Source organism: Gadus morhua, chromosome 14, assembly GCF_902167405.1.
Source record: "Gadus morhua chromosome 14, gadMor3.0, whole genome shotgun sequence".
Taxonomy (NCBI): domain Eukaryota; kingdom Metazoa; phylum Chordata; class Actinopteri; order Gadiformes; family Gadidae; genus Gadus; species Gadus morhua.
In genome coordinates, this window is record NC_044061.1 from 3,511,579 (window position 1) to 3,526,148 (window position 14,570).

At 49.2% G+C, this 14,570-nt stretch overlaps 1 protein-coding gene across 1 annotated transcript in view; it reads right to left on the reverse strand.

The window, feature by feature from the left end:
* The window catches only part of LOC115558186 (protein kinase C-binding protein NELL1), a gene marked incomplete in the record, with an annotated part of 136,883 nt that overhangs the window by 32,687 nt on the left and 89,626 nt on the right, over positions 1-14,570 (reverse strand). The window contains 2 exon segments of the mRNA XM_030376067.1: positions 3,429-3,551; positions 13,437-13,562. Of these exon segments, the coding sequence (XP_030231927.1) occupies positions 3,429-3,551; positions 13,437-13,562 (249 nt within the window).

A 14,570-nucleotide genomic window follows, 5' to 3' on the forward strand; every position in this document is an offset into this window, starting at 1 on the left:
TCGGGCAGGAGGGGGAGTGGGCCAGCGGGGGTGGACTGACGGATGGACCGAGTCCTCGTTGCATACCGCCGATCGGAGACTCGAGAGGCGAGGGTCTGTAGAGCCACCGCAGAAGGACTGACCGAGAGGGGGATCTGGACGGGGGTCCCCGTCACACCGCCACGACAACAACAACAACCAGAGCTGTCCTTTTAAGTGCTGATATCATGCCACCAGGTGTGAGTGTGATCAGCCACTACAAGGCCTTTGAACATCTGCCTTTCCCTGTACCCTTGTGATATCTCCAGTGGGCGTGTCCACCTAGATATACGATGTATAGCTACGCATAATTTGCCACAGTCTACTGGGTAGACTGGTGGACTGATCTATCCAGCATACATATTAAAAGTGGACACGCCCACTAGTGATTGTCACTAAGGCACTGGGAAGGGCTGATTTTCAATCGGCTTGTAATGGCCGATTCACACTCACCCCCGGCGACATAATATCACCCCTTTAAATGGCTCTACTGTGTGCTTTGCGACATTTGTTCATAGTACCTTTCTCATTGTATTTCATATTTTGCCATTACCATGACATGCCACGACCAGAACAACCATCCTGGGAGATGGTTGTTCAACAGACCACCGGTGGACAGAGTGCCATTTCAGTAGGGGTATGGGATATGGGGTATTGGGTATGGGGTATGACACAGCATGGAAATAACGGTGCTAGGGGGTGTTCCTCTGTTTGGAAAACGAAGGCCTGAGCGAGGTTGTGGACGTTTCAGATAAATAATGATTATCTACTACGTTGTATCCATGGCGATACCGGAGTGAGCAACGCAGTAAACCCTCTCAAACTACAATTACGGTCGCCATAATGCATCGGTTTGCACCTCTCAGAACGCATCGAGGCGTCGAGACACCACTTGCAACAGCCCTCCAAAAAAAAAATCACATCAACGCAATCACACGGCAGGTTTGAGGTGGAGAGAAACATGCGTCCTCTCTCAGGTGTAGGGGCTGCTTGGGGAACGGGGTCTCCCAATCTGTTCGGCCTTTTTACACACGGAGCCAATCACATATCTGCGGGCCGACTGGAAGCGATTCCTCAAAGGCAGCAAAGTGTTTTCCCTCTGCCTTATTAACATTAGGAGCTACACTGGTTCTCAGACTAAGTCCCCTGGTCCCAAGGGGGGGGGGGGGGGGATATACGAGGGGACCGAGACTGAGGCAGCGCTGGTCGATTCTCCGACGCCGCTGCCATCATGCCGTAATGAGCTCTCTAGGGTGGGGTGGGGGAAAAGAGCGGCTGATACCTTCAACTCGCTCCTCGCCGCCATACTAATTGGCCAGAATCTGAGAGGTAAAAATGCGGCAAACGGTTTAATGGCGTTAATAAAATATGAGTCCGGTGTACGATTTTTCCCACGCGTTTTCGATGATAAATACGCAGCGGATGACAACGATCCGGATTATTCTGCAGGGAGGGGGAGTGTCTCTGAACTGTGTGCTCCGCGGACTACACTGTTGGTTTGCTGATTAGCAGAACCTTAATGAGTTAAGTTGCAGCCCTCCCTATTCTCACCCTCTACGTGTTCATTCCAGGCTAATAAATAACGTTGAGTCGGCAGTTAAAAAGTTGTGCTCCTTTTTTTTTTTTCATCCTCTGGTGCAACGACGAGCGGTAGAGGATCCAGAAGCTGGAGTAGTGAGGAAGGCACTTTGCAAATGACATCGATTCCACCCTGGACCCTAAAGACCACCTGCCGCCCATCCTAATGCCCGGGCTATTACCGAGACAAGGGCCTTGCCTGCCCCAGCGCTCTCCTGGTCTCGGTCAACTTCTGTGATGGTCCTATTCGTTGAGGTGTTACATATGGAAGGACTAATGCTATTTGTAACATATTGTGGCATAATGCACTGAATTCAACATATTTCCTATTATTATCTTTTAAATAATTTTCTTAGCATTTGCCATGCTTAAAGATGTATTTATATTCTAGAATGGGAGCAGCTGTGACATGACCCGATTTCAACCGGGTACTTCTGATTCCGACTCTGATTCACTTGTTTTCCTTGCCCCACTAAGTAAGAACTATTTCAAAGGAGGGCCAGCCGGGGGAAGGCAGTGGTCCCCCGTGGTTTCACGGGCACGTCAAGGGGCCCGGGTACAATGCTTACTATTCGAGTTTCGTCTCTCGGGGAAATCGACCGGGCATGCTTTTGTTTCAATATGTAAGCCTGCATTTCTTCAGCTGCCAAATGGTCGAACCTATCGACTTGCTGGCTGCAGGTTTCAATCTAGGACCCTGCAAGCGCTCGTAAGTAAGGTCCTGACCCTGAGCTTGGGAAACACTGGTTTACTGAGGTGACTTTAAATTGAGGGAAATGCTATTTAGAACTGTGTGAAGGTAGTGAAGCTATGTGCCACAGGACCCCAGCCAGACCGGACCCTTTAGGAACAGCATGCACGACATGGCAATTGAGACATGACATCTGTGAATCACGGCCTGCCACCTCTTGTGACGGTCCTTTAAATGGCCGTGTATACCATTCTCCCTAAGTGTTCACTCTGCATGGAGCGGGGTTGATGTTACAAGCCTACCCACCTAGCCTAGGCCTTTTCTTCTTTGTACAGGCACACAACTGGACACTGTCTGCATTATGGATTTGAGAACTGGAATCCAGTGGTTACTGGAAGTACCAATGGTGCTGCGCTCAGAGGCTGACGGCTATACTAAGTGTGCTGTGCTACATTTGTTCAAAGTACTTTTCTCCTCGGATTTCGTATTTGGCCATTCTAAGAACACTAATTGCGTTCGCGGCGGTAATTGGACAAAGACAGAGTGAGAAGCTCCTGACAAGGGGTCTCAAACAGATAACAGATACCTTCGAGATGATTAATGGATTGACATGCACGCACGTACGTACAACATGTGCCCGCACAAATACGTGTACATGAAGCTGCACACAAACACACACACCCACATACACACACACACACACACACGTGTACATGCACAGACGCACAGACACACACCCACACACGTGTACATGCACACACGCACTGACACACACGCGCACACACACACACGCACACTAACACACACAATGTGACGGATGGATGAATCCTTGCCTTAACCCTCATGGCAGTTAGCAGGGTGCCAAGGCCAGTTGTGACATGATGACGGAGGTAAGGCGGGGGTCCGGGGTGTGAGCGGGGCGGGGACAGGGCCATCGGGGCAGTGGGGGGGGGGCTGTCAGAGGCAGGGAGGAGGGCGGAGGCCAGTCCGGAGCCCGCACCGACAGACCCTCGATCAATTCCAATCATCTCAGAGAGCAGCTGGTGTCCTGGTTAGGTGATGGGTGAGGTCGAGGGGGGGGGGGGGGGGTACCGTGGAGCAGGATGAGAGGGCGGACGCCTGGACGGACGGGACTCCTTACCTCTGCAGGTGGTGCCGTTGCCCACGTAGCCGGGCTTGCAGGTGCACAGGTGGCCTCGGATGGTGTTGGTGCAAATGGCGTTGTCGTCGCAGGAGCTCTGGCCGGCGGCGCACTCGTCACGCTCTGAGGACGAGAGAGAGAGAGAGAGAGAGAGAGAGAGAGAGAGAGGTGGGTCAGGTACGGCTGTCATGTTTGCCTGAGGCCATCAGGGTGACTTGGATAAGGAGCGAGGAGGGAGCCAAGATGAAGAAAGGAGAGAGAGTTGAAGAGAGCACCTATGAGATCCTTCTGAAACCCCATCTGTGAAAATTCAGACTTGAAACCGTCAAGTGCTAACTGGCCCCTTCTAAATTATTAGCAGGCCGCGAGAAAAACGGCGTTTTAGAAAGTCTCTGCTTTCAGATAAGCAGCTGCCGACGGCCTTGACTAAGGTCGGCCTCAAAGATTCTCCAGCGCTAGCTCAGATTTAAGACCCTCAGCGAGATACATGATTAAGGTCTTCATGTCGATTCCGGGCTGAGAGTAAAAGGTAAAAAGGCTCTTTTGTGTGAGGTTGGGTACGATAATGCACGTGTCGCGCTGTTTCCCGGCGCAATTAACGGCCACTGTAGTATATAAGAGTGTTTAATGTGACACGTCGTCAGCGTGTTCCACTTAAGCCCCGCTCTCCTGGAGTAGAAACCTAACGAGGCTGTGCGTCCAATTGACTTAAGGCCACCCCTGCACTCCACTGTTAACGGGAAGTCTGAGTCCTACCGCGTTAAAACCAATCCGAACTAGAACAACATTAACTCTGTATGCTGCTGTGGCTGATGCATGTGGGATTAGTAGTACTTTGTTTATTGACGTAAGCTCAAGCACTGCACTGACATTAATTGTGCTGCAGTTAGGTTATTAGAGGACCATGGCTCTGCTTTCTAGGGGGGAATTAACAGCGGAACTGTTCTCACAACAATATGTAACGCAAACGAATGTTAACCCACGACAGCCCTCCCACTCCTCCAGCAACCGTGAAGGGGCTTCTCTTGGCTTTACCCCCCCCCACTGCCGTGCGGGTCTGCACCAGTGAAGTCCTGGACCGTTCGCCGTGTTTACGAACACTTTGTTCCCCCATGCGGCGACGGGCTCATCGGTATGCAGAACGCCACGGAAGTCATAACTTATGCATTTCCCGTTAATTAACGAGCGGCATCTCGCTGCGCCCTGAAGCCACTGTTAGACATGATCCAGCCTTCGTTTCCCCCGCACTCTCCCTCGCTCGCTCTCGCTCTCTGAGTGAGCGGCTTCCTCGCTGCACGCTGACCTATAAAGCGGAGGTTAGCGAGAGCGGCGTGCGGGCTACGTCCTAACAGTTTATGGAGAGGGTGGGGGGGGACGTGTTCACCATTAATGGGAGCGACATGAAGAAAGAGACACATGTTTAAATATGCAGGCAGCCTCAGGTGGACGAGACCGTAAAGACGGAAAGAAAATGGCAAACGAAGGAGGAAAGATACGACTGTAGTTTAGATGGCGTCTCAGCGGCACCATTAAACAAGGTAAACAACTCTGGAAATTATACATTTCTCGTGGATTTATTTGTGGGGACGCAGCAATTTCGTATGCTTGGGATTTCATATCCGCAACACGGGTCCACCAAATGCTCCAGACGGTCTAGAGGGAGCCTTCCACGAGTGGTTAATATTTAATAGGAATATTTCTTTTTAGTGGAATTTATCGTGAAAAAAAAAAGAATAATTGGACGCAGCGATGAGCCGAGTTGATTCAACGGGTTCAACGAGAAAAGCACTTAAAGGAAAACGCTAAAGCGACCGCGCCAGGCCCACTGCGGATACGGAGATCGGGGGGGAGGTGAAGTGAGGGGCGTCGAGGGAGGGGGCAGAGGCAGGCCTGACGAGAGGGTCGCGGTGGGGTGATCGCCGCGCCACGCCAGACGCCAGCGACCCTTGACCTCCCGGAGGGCGGTGACATCAAAACGGCAAATCAGAGGCTCAAATCGAAACCCGCCGCGACACACTCGGTGCACTGTCCGGGCCATTGGGCACAGGGTACGAGAGCGGGGGGTGGGGGGGGGGCATGGCTCTGTCTTGTAGTGCTACAGATTTTTTATTGTAATTTCAGTTATAATAATAATAATCATTGAATTTATATAGCGCTTTTCAAGTCGCCAAAGTGCTTGACAGTGGAGGGGGGGACCTCACCAACCACCACCAGTGGGTAGCACCCACTTGGTTATAACTTCAGTTGTAGCCGGTGGCACGCTAGTAATAAGGCAGCACATACGCCTGCTAGCATGCTACCAGGGTTAGCTTCGGCCTCAGGCAGCTGCCACGGTGATGTTGTTTAAAATAGAAAATAGTAGAAAATCGTAGAATAGTACATCCGGGAAAAGATAGCAACACAGGTGTGGGCAAAATGCTGTTCTATCTTTAACGGTAACAGGTCTGGCGGTGTTGTTTGTTTTTCTTAGCGGCGTTGTCATGAAAGGAGACAGAAAGACAAGAGGAACTAATTAAAACGACGGAGGCATTGTGTCATATACGGATGACTTCAGGCTGTAGGAGACGAGATCAGCTCGGCTATAAAAAGCTTAGCAGAGATAAGATTTAATAAACAGGATAAAACAAGTAAAAGAAGAATAATACGAGTTTATATGCAGGGGAATACTAAGCAAGTTCCAATGAAGTGTTGGATCATTTATATGCAGCGCATGCCCTTTAAGTTACCAGGTTTTGTCACTTGAATGTATTTGAATAATGAGCAACGAACCAGTGGAGTACGGTTATTAGCCTCACATGCTAACAATGCAGCTTTTCAATTCAATTCAAGTCACCACAGGGAGCCACTAGATAGCCTCCCTCTTATCCAGAGTTCTTTAATGTGCCGAGCCATCTCCTCTCCCCCATACATTATATCTCCACCGGCTGTTATGGCGCCTCCTTCTATGGCTGCAGATCGCTGTTGAAGCTTTTCAATTCTAGCCTGCGCTTAAGAAAACTCAAGTCCACAGTGATATTCACTTTCACTATTTTTTTTTTTCAGCGAACAAGCTCACACTTCTGGTGTCAATCATAATATTCATCTGTATTTATTTGCTGCACCTGGGCGACCCCCTCCCCCCTGACTGTTGACAGCCGCTGCCTATCTTCTCTTTTACAACGGAGATAGAGAAAACGCTTGCTAAAAAGCCTTCCCCCCTCCCTGCTTGTTCACGGTGCCGATCCGGGGGTGTCTTGTAGCTACAGATAGACGCACACTCACACATGCTTCAACATCGCAACGTGTTGAATGGATGCATCGTTTTCTTTCTGCAAACACTTAAAAGGAAGCTAAATAATTGTTTTTACTAAACACTTTTAATGGTTCCCCTTTCCCTCTCGCTTGACAAGGAGACAGAGGCGATGCATGAGTAAATACTTGAGCCAAGCCAATACCATAGTCACCTATTCATAGTTAATTTGTAGAGCGTTCCATCGGCTCTCAATCTCAAACTACCGTAGACCTCGAGGAGATGCGAAGATGAAATTATTTCTGAGACCTGTCTTTCTGCCCTGACTAGATGTGCACTCTGCAGAGATCTCTCCCTGTTATGGCAGGGGGGGGGGGGGGGGGGGCTGTATGGATTGATGACATGTCATAGTAATTTGGTTTGGAGGGCATGCATCTGCGTTCAGATGAACACCAATGATTTCAGGATTTCTGCTGGGGTAATCCAATCAGGTTTTTTTGGTTGCTGGGACCCACTTCACGTCAAGGTGGAGATGCTTTATGACATCTATTCCATTAAATGACACGCGCACCATTAAATACTGGGAGGCTCACCGTCATGTTTATTAAACAGGATGTGCTTTTTCATTAAATTGCTTATTTGTCCACGTCTTCACATCTCCGGTTTACAACCACCAGTGAGCAAATATTGTACGATCTGGCCTTTTCGTATCTCACTACATGGTTCATATTCTTTTAATGGCTGCGACCGGGGCATGAGGACGCAACCCATTTGCGACCTGATAAAATGTAAAGAAGAAGGCAAAAGTGGGCATTAATGAAGTCAAGTTCTATTAATGTTACGTCAGTAAACAGCCATAGCAGCCGGCCAGCACACTTAGTTTCAATCTCAGGGAGAAAGAGGCTTTTGTGGAGAGGGACTGGAGAGAGAGAGAGAGAGAGAGAGAGAGAGAGAGAGAGAGAGAGAGAGAGAGAGGGGAATTCATTGGGAGGGAGCGGGTGTGCATCAAAGGAAACCTCAGAGAACCAGGGCAGAATGCCTTGTGTAAGAGAATGCAGTGTAATTTGAAGCATGACTTCTCCGCACACGCCTTCACCCGGTGCTGCTGTGCAAGGGGAACTGCTTTCTTTACATCATGTCCTCATGGCCAAATATGAAAGCACAGATTCTCCGAGGCAATTACGAATGGAAGAGAGACCCAGAGTGAGAGAGAGAGAGAGAGAGAGAGAGAGAGAGAGAGAGAGAGAGAGAGAGTGGGAGAGAGAGAGAGAGAGAGAGAGAGAGAGAGAGAGGGGGAAAGAGAGAGGGAAAGAGAGAGAGGGAAAGAGAGAGAGAGAGAGAGAGAGAGAGAGAGAGAGAGAGAGAGAGAGAGAGAGAGAGAGAGAGAGACGAAAAGAGAGAGAGAGACGGAAAGAAAGAGAGAGAGACAGAGACAGAGAGAGAGAGAGAGAGAGAGAGAGAGAGAGAGAGAGAGAGAGAGAGAGAGAGAGAAAGACAGAGAGACAGTGAGAGAGCGAGAGACCGAGAAAGAGAGAGAAAGACAGAGAAAAAGAGACCGAGAGGGAGAGGAAAAGAAAGAGAGATGGGGAGTAATAAAGAGAGAGTAAGAGAGGGAGGGACAGAGGGAGAGAGATAAGGAAGAGAGAACCGTAGCTCTCTCGGCCCCTAACTGTGTTTGATCGGCTCTCCAAATTGTCTGGCGCAGAGCCACAGCCAGGCGACTTGACCTCCATTTTGAAAAGTTAATGTAAACAGTGAAGGTTGCCAGGGTTTCCACTCTCTTCACACCTGAGCCCCCCGTCCATTCAAGGCATAATTGGAATTGATTATGATTAAAATTTCATTAAACATATAATGTGCCCGGGAAGGAAAATACCCCACTTTCCCCAACGGTATCATTTTTGTAGCATAAATGTAGCAGCTGTTGCATGAAATGACGGGGGGTCTCCGGAAGCCCCACGGTCCACCTTACAAGCCGTAACACGCATCCACGAACAGGATTGCTTGGCGAAATGTTGTGGTACAATGCAGGAAAAACCATTGTACATTCACATGGCAGGGGGGGGATGAAATTGGTCTATTGGAGTCAGGGGAAACAGTCTGAGAGACTGTGGATGGAGGTTTACTTCATGTTTTGGGTACCTCACCAAGCAGGCAGGATAGTAGAGTGATTTATTAATGAGAATAACAGCAATGTTGGTCTACATTCAACATGCGTCGTTAATGGAAACTATCCCATGCTTCAGTCTTTAAACCAACGCTAAAAATGGAAGCGCACTCTCTCTAGTGAAAGACAATCTACTGCAATTTCGCTTCCATGATTGGCTGAAATTAGTGTCAGGCAATGTCACCCGCCATGTGCCACCCATCACTAATTCCAGCCAATCAAAAAACATTGTTTTCGATACCTGTATTCAGTAAACAGGCTAGTGCTTACGGATATGATTATTGTGGATTATTACAGTGGTGCACACAGCCGGCTGGGAGCGTGCGTGTACCTGGGGGAACGAGGGCCGACGGGAGAGATTCTATCGCTCCGTTTTGAACAGTCTTACCGCCGACCCAGAGTCTTATCTCTACATGCTTAACCTGGGAAAGAACAGAGCTGTGAACAAGATAAGCACGGAGCGGGTTTGACCGGTAACCGTTATCTACGCTCTGAGCCGTACAGTAGAGACAGGACACACCAGCGCCGTCCACCCAGGACAAACATCTTCATAACCTCTGACCAGAGGTGTGAGGCTGCACTCGGGATGCAGCAGAAGAGACTGCTGTTATTTTGGTATTTTCAAACCTCCGCCACATTTCAAGGCGAAGCGAAGAAGCTTCTGTTGTGGAGCGGAGCTACGGTGACATTTTTAAAAGAGGATAGTGCACATGCCAGCAAACACCCTTCTTCTTTCTGGCAGCCTCCAAAGACACACACACGTACACACACACACGTACACACGTACACACACACACACACGTACACACACACACACACACACACACACACACACACACACACACACACACACACACACACACACACACACACACACACACACACACACACGGATCTGCCATGGCTCCCTTTCCATATTTTTTCTGGACCTGCCTCCCTCCTTCCTTCCATGGAGGGGAAATCAAGTGGAACTGTAATTACCGCAGCCCAGTATTGTTTACAGCCAGGGCACAGGCTTCACAAAGGACACGCTCTACCAGGGAGATGGTGGGTGGCAGAGAGAGAGGCGAGAGAGAGGCGAGAGAGAGAGAGAGTGAGAGTGAGAGTGAGAGAGAGAGAGAGTGAGAGTGAGAGTGAGAGAGAGTGCAGAGAGAGAAAAAGACAGAGAGACAGTGAGAGAGCGAGAGCGAGACCGAGAAAGAAAGACAGAGAAAAAGAGACCGAGAAGGAGAGGAAAAGAAAGAGAGATGGAGAGTAAGAGAGAGAGAGAGAGAGAGAGAGAGAGAGAGAGAGAGAGAGAGAGAGAGAGAGAGAGAGAGAGAGAGAGAGGCACAAGATAGAGAAAGGGTAGGGACAACGTCAGGGACAGTGGAAGAGAGATAAAGAAGATTTGAGAAGGGGCAGGCGAGAGGTAGAGTAGAGAGTGAGCAGCACAAAATAAATCCAAATCAAAGGCCGGCTGGCCGTTGGCTCGGTGTGTGCGAGTCATCCGAGCAGTACAGTAATTTGTTTGGCGTGTGTGTAAGGACACAGCTGCAATAGGCGATTGTCTATTGCCCCCCCCGAGTAGTGAGTTGTAAAGACTGTGATATCAAAGTGAACGCGTGCATTCCCTTCGGCCGTGTGGTGAGAGCCGCGGGGGTGAGACACGAGGGCGCAGGTGTGCGTGTAGGTGTGCGTGTAGGTGTATATCTGTAGCTGTGCATGCGTGTACCTGTGGACTGACATATTCCCCTTTTGATGCCATCCGAGTTGAAGAGCAGCACTACTGCATAATTGACGTCAGCGGTGGAACTTACCGCTCGCTGTGCGAGCGTATGAGTGCTTTTTATCAGTCTCGGCGTGTGCACCTCTTGCCTCACACATGTATTGAACTCCTTTTACGCGAGCCGGACGAGATCAAGGCGCTAGACGCGACGGCGTCAGACCCCGAGCACCGCCGTGGTTGGAGTTCAAGACCCACGGTAACCTCCGCCAGCGCCGGAGTTTTCCGAGACGCTTTTATCCAAAGCAACTTACAACCATTCATGCACACATTCACACACCGACGATGGAGTCAGCCGAGGCAACAGCCAGGTCGTCGGGAGCAATCAGGGTGAGGTGCCTAGCTCAGGGATTTCTTGACCCTCAGCTAGGAGGAGCCGGGGATCGAACTAGCAACCTTCCGTTTACCAGCCAATCCGCTCCACCTCCTGAGCCACATGCCGCCCCCAAAAGCAGACGCTATACTCAAAGCGACCTACAATAAGTACATTTGTCAGAAGAAAGAGAAATATTTATATTTCCGTCAGTGCAATAAGGATACTCATAGAACCAAGTGCCAAGCACTTACAATTGTTAGGTTAACCCATTCCCCGTATACAACAAAGATTGAGTACAACAATTAGTTTGCGTACACTGACTTTCTGTGGTATTTCATATAGCCTGTAATGACACAATCCTTGACACTGATGAGAGATAACTAAGGATGTTCATTGGCAAACATGCCAAGGAAAATCTAAGGAGAGTATCGTGCAACGTTTCTTTTTATGTGTGACACTGTCCCTCAGAAAAATATACAATGGGCAAATCCATTCTAATCGTTGATTAAACGGGTCAAAGGAACAGGAACCAGCTCCATAGAGGCTTTGGATGGAGGAGGCTATGGCACCAGAGCTTATCTATTGTAATAAGCCGGGTAGACATTTGTGAGCATGAGAGAAAAAATGATTACACAGCCATGTTTTATTGCGGACGTCAGCAGTACGTAATCTTTTTATCGTTCTGCTAAGGCAGGATGAGCGCTAACAATGCCGTTTGAGAGCGAAAGACACATTCTGTGACAGTATCCACTCGGGAAAACTAAGTCAGCTTTCCGACTCACTCGGGGGAAGAAAGAAGAGAAGCAGCATAAGCAGGAGGGGACAATTTGGGCGACGTTTTTACATACCGAGAAAGGGGGGCGGAAGATGGAATAGAATTAAAGAGCAGAGTAAGAGAGAGAGAGCCAGAGAGCCAGAGAGAGCGAGAGAAAGAGAAAGAGAAAGAGAAAGAGAGAGAGAGAGAGAGAGAGAGAGAGAGAGAGAGAGAGAGAGAGAGAGAGAGAGAGAGAAAGAGAGAGAGCGAGAGCGAGAGAGCAAGAGCGAAAGAAAGTTAGCGGGAGGGACAGAGAGAGAGAGAGAGAGAGCGAGTGAGCGAGAGAGCGGGAGGTAGGAAAGTGAGCGAAGTCAGGAAGGTGGAGTATACATCTGTTCTGGCAGACGAAGAGACTATTCCGGGGTGTTCTACAGAGCTTGGACCCGGTGTCAGCAGCCAGGTTGTACAAGCGGGCGAAATGGATTGATTGTCCACAGACACCCATTCCGGCGCCGCCGCCAACACAGAGCTAATTAAACAACACTTTTTCCTCCACCGTGGCGGCACCGGCTGCCTGCTAAGTGCAGAGAGACTGGCGGGAGTGGACACAGTCAGCAGCCACGGCTTACACCTGCTTTCGTTCAAATTAAACAGTGTGAGGGGGGGAAGGGGGTAAACTTCACAGTGGTGATCACAACTACCATTGTGATGTTGAAGGTGATCAGCAGATGATGTTGAAGGTCACCTAGAAGTAGAGTTTTTCCGAAATATCGGAAATTCCTCAAATACTGCCTAACATCGGGTATCGCCGAGTACGTAAGTCTATGCACCGATCCGATGCCAGTTCTGTTAGTAGAAACAAGGCTGGATGCTGTATCGGTATATACTCAGTATCGGCCGACACTGAGGTTCAGGAAACGGAATCGGTATCGCAAAGGAAAAAAATGGTATCGGAACATCTCTACCTCGAAGCCGTTTGCAGTGGAGCTGAGACGCAGAAAAAACCACCGCGAAAAGAGAGATGCCCACAGCAAACACAGACTCCGTCCCACAGGTGTGGCTATCGCGGCTCAGCACTGACCTAAGGCCAGGGCTGGTCGATGGTCACCCAATAACATGTCAGTTCTGGACAGGCTGACAGCATGGAGGTTTCAGAGATTTTATTGCAGATTAACGACCCGAATGCAGACAGCTCGGAGCGCACAATAAACACAATATCAATAGAATAACAGAAATCGTATTCGCCATGTTCATAAAGGTTTAGTGTACAAGCTTGCATTTGAAGTGCTATGTGTGTGTGTGTGTGTGTGTGTGTGTGTGTGTGTGTGTGTGTGTGTGTGTGTGTGTGTGTGTGTGTGTGTGTGTGTGTGTCTGTTTGTTCAAAGGGACAACTTGCTGGTTCATAAAGTTAAAGTCATCCCGGGTATTTTCTGTGAACCAGCTGGGTTTGTCTGTGAAAGTCACCCAGAGGTACAAGCAGAGTCGCAAATCACCTGGCAGCGGAATAGATGGCAGGACTTTTGGCTTTGTGTGAGTGTGTCAATGTCGGTCTTTTTGAGTGTGTGTGTGTATGTCTTTGAGTGTGTGTGTGTGTGTCTTTGAGTGTGTGTGTGTGTGTGTGTGTTTGACTGTGTGTGTGTGTGTTTGAGTGTGTGTGTGTTTGAGTGTGTGTGTCTTTAAGTGTGTCTTTGTGTGTGTGTGTCTTTGAGTGTGTCTTTGTGTGTGTGTGTGCGCGTGTGCGTGTGCGTGTGCGTGCGTGCGTGCGTGCACGACTTACCGGTGCAGGAGTATTCATCCACTCTGATGAAGCCTGGGAGGCAGTCGCAGCGGTGGCTGCCAGGGAGGTTGACGCAGGCTGTGTTGGACTGGCAGTAGTGCATCTGGGTGGCGCACTCGTCGATATCTGAGGGACACAAACACACACAGAGACGAGAGGTGCATTAGGACTCTGTGAGCCAACGTGCTGGACCAACAGCCGGTGGAAGGTACCTGGGTGGGAAACGGCTCGGTGAAAGCAGGAGTGTGGTGGCAGCAGCACACCGACGGGGCTGTTGCCCTTGTTGCAAACTGTGTTTACACGAAGCGATGGAAAGGCCCTGTCAACAAAGCTTTTTCCAAAGCTCCGTTGCGGCCAAAAAACACAGATTCTATACTTATTTATATAGAGATGTTAACGGCGAGAATAAGCAAAGAAAATGAGGCCGGATAAGGAGGTCGTTTGGACTACGAAAGCATTTTAAATAATATGAGGGCAACCAAGTCGTCAAATACACAGATAAGTACACAGTCTGGGCAGTCTGTTGTATTATAAGAGGCTACCAAAGGTACTAACCCTCGCCAATTGAGGGTTAGGACAGGAGAAGAACAGACAGGACAGTACAGGACAGTACAGGTCAGGTCAGGTCAGGACCGAACAAGACATTACATGGTTGGACGGAGAAGTGGGAAGGAGAGTCTACACCAGCTTCCGCAAAAGACTCAAGACTCACTTGTTCAGACCCCCCTACACAAACCTCTTTCGAAGTTATTGTATGTTTTACATCCTGGCACATATGAATAGTACTTAGTATTGTGTAGCATCTTATCCCAGCTATCTTTGTTGTACGGTGAATGGGTTAACCTAGCGATTACAAGAGCTTGGCACTGGGTTCTATGGACATCCTTACTGTACCGACAGCGATATATTTTTTCTTCTGACAAATATATTAATTGTAGGTCGCGTTGGAAAAAAAAAAGAGTCTTTAAAAGGCCCTAAATGTAAATGTGATGGGAGTAAGAAAGGTGATGATGCTGATAGGGCAGAGAACAGCAGAAGGGACAGGAGAAGAGGTATTTTAAAGAGTGACGGAGTACGGACACTGTGGGGGCAGGGTGTACTGACGAGTGGCGGTGTCTAATAGGCAACATCGTG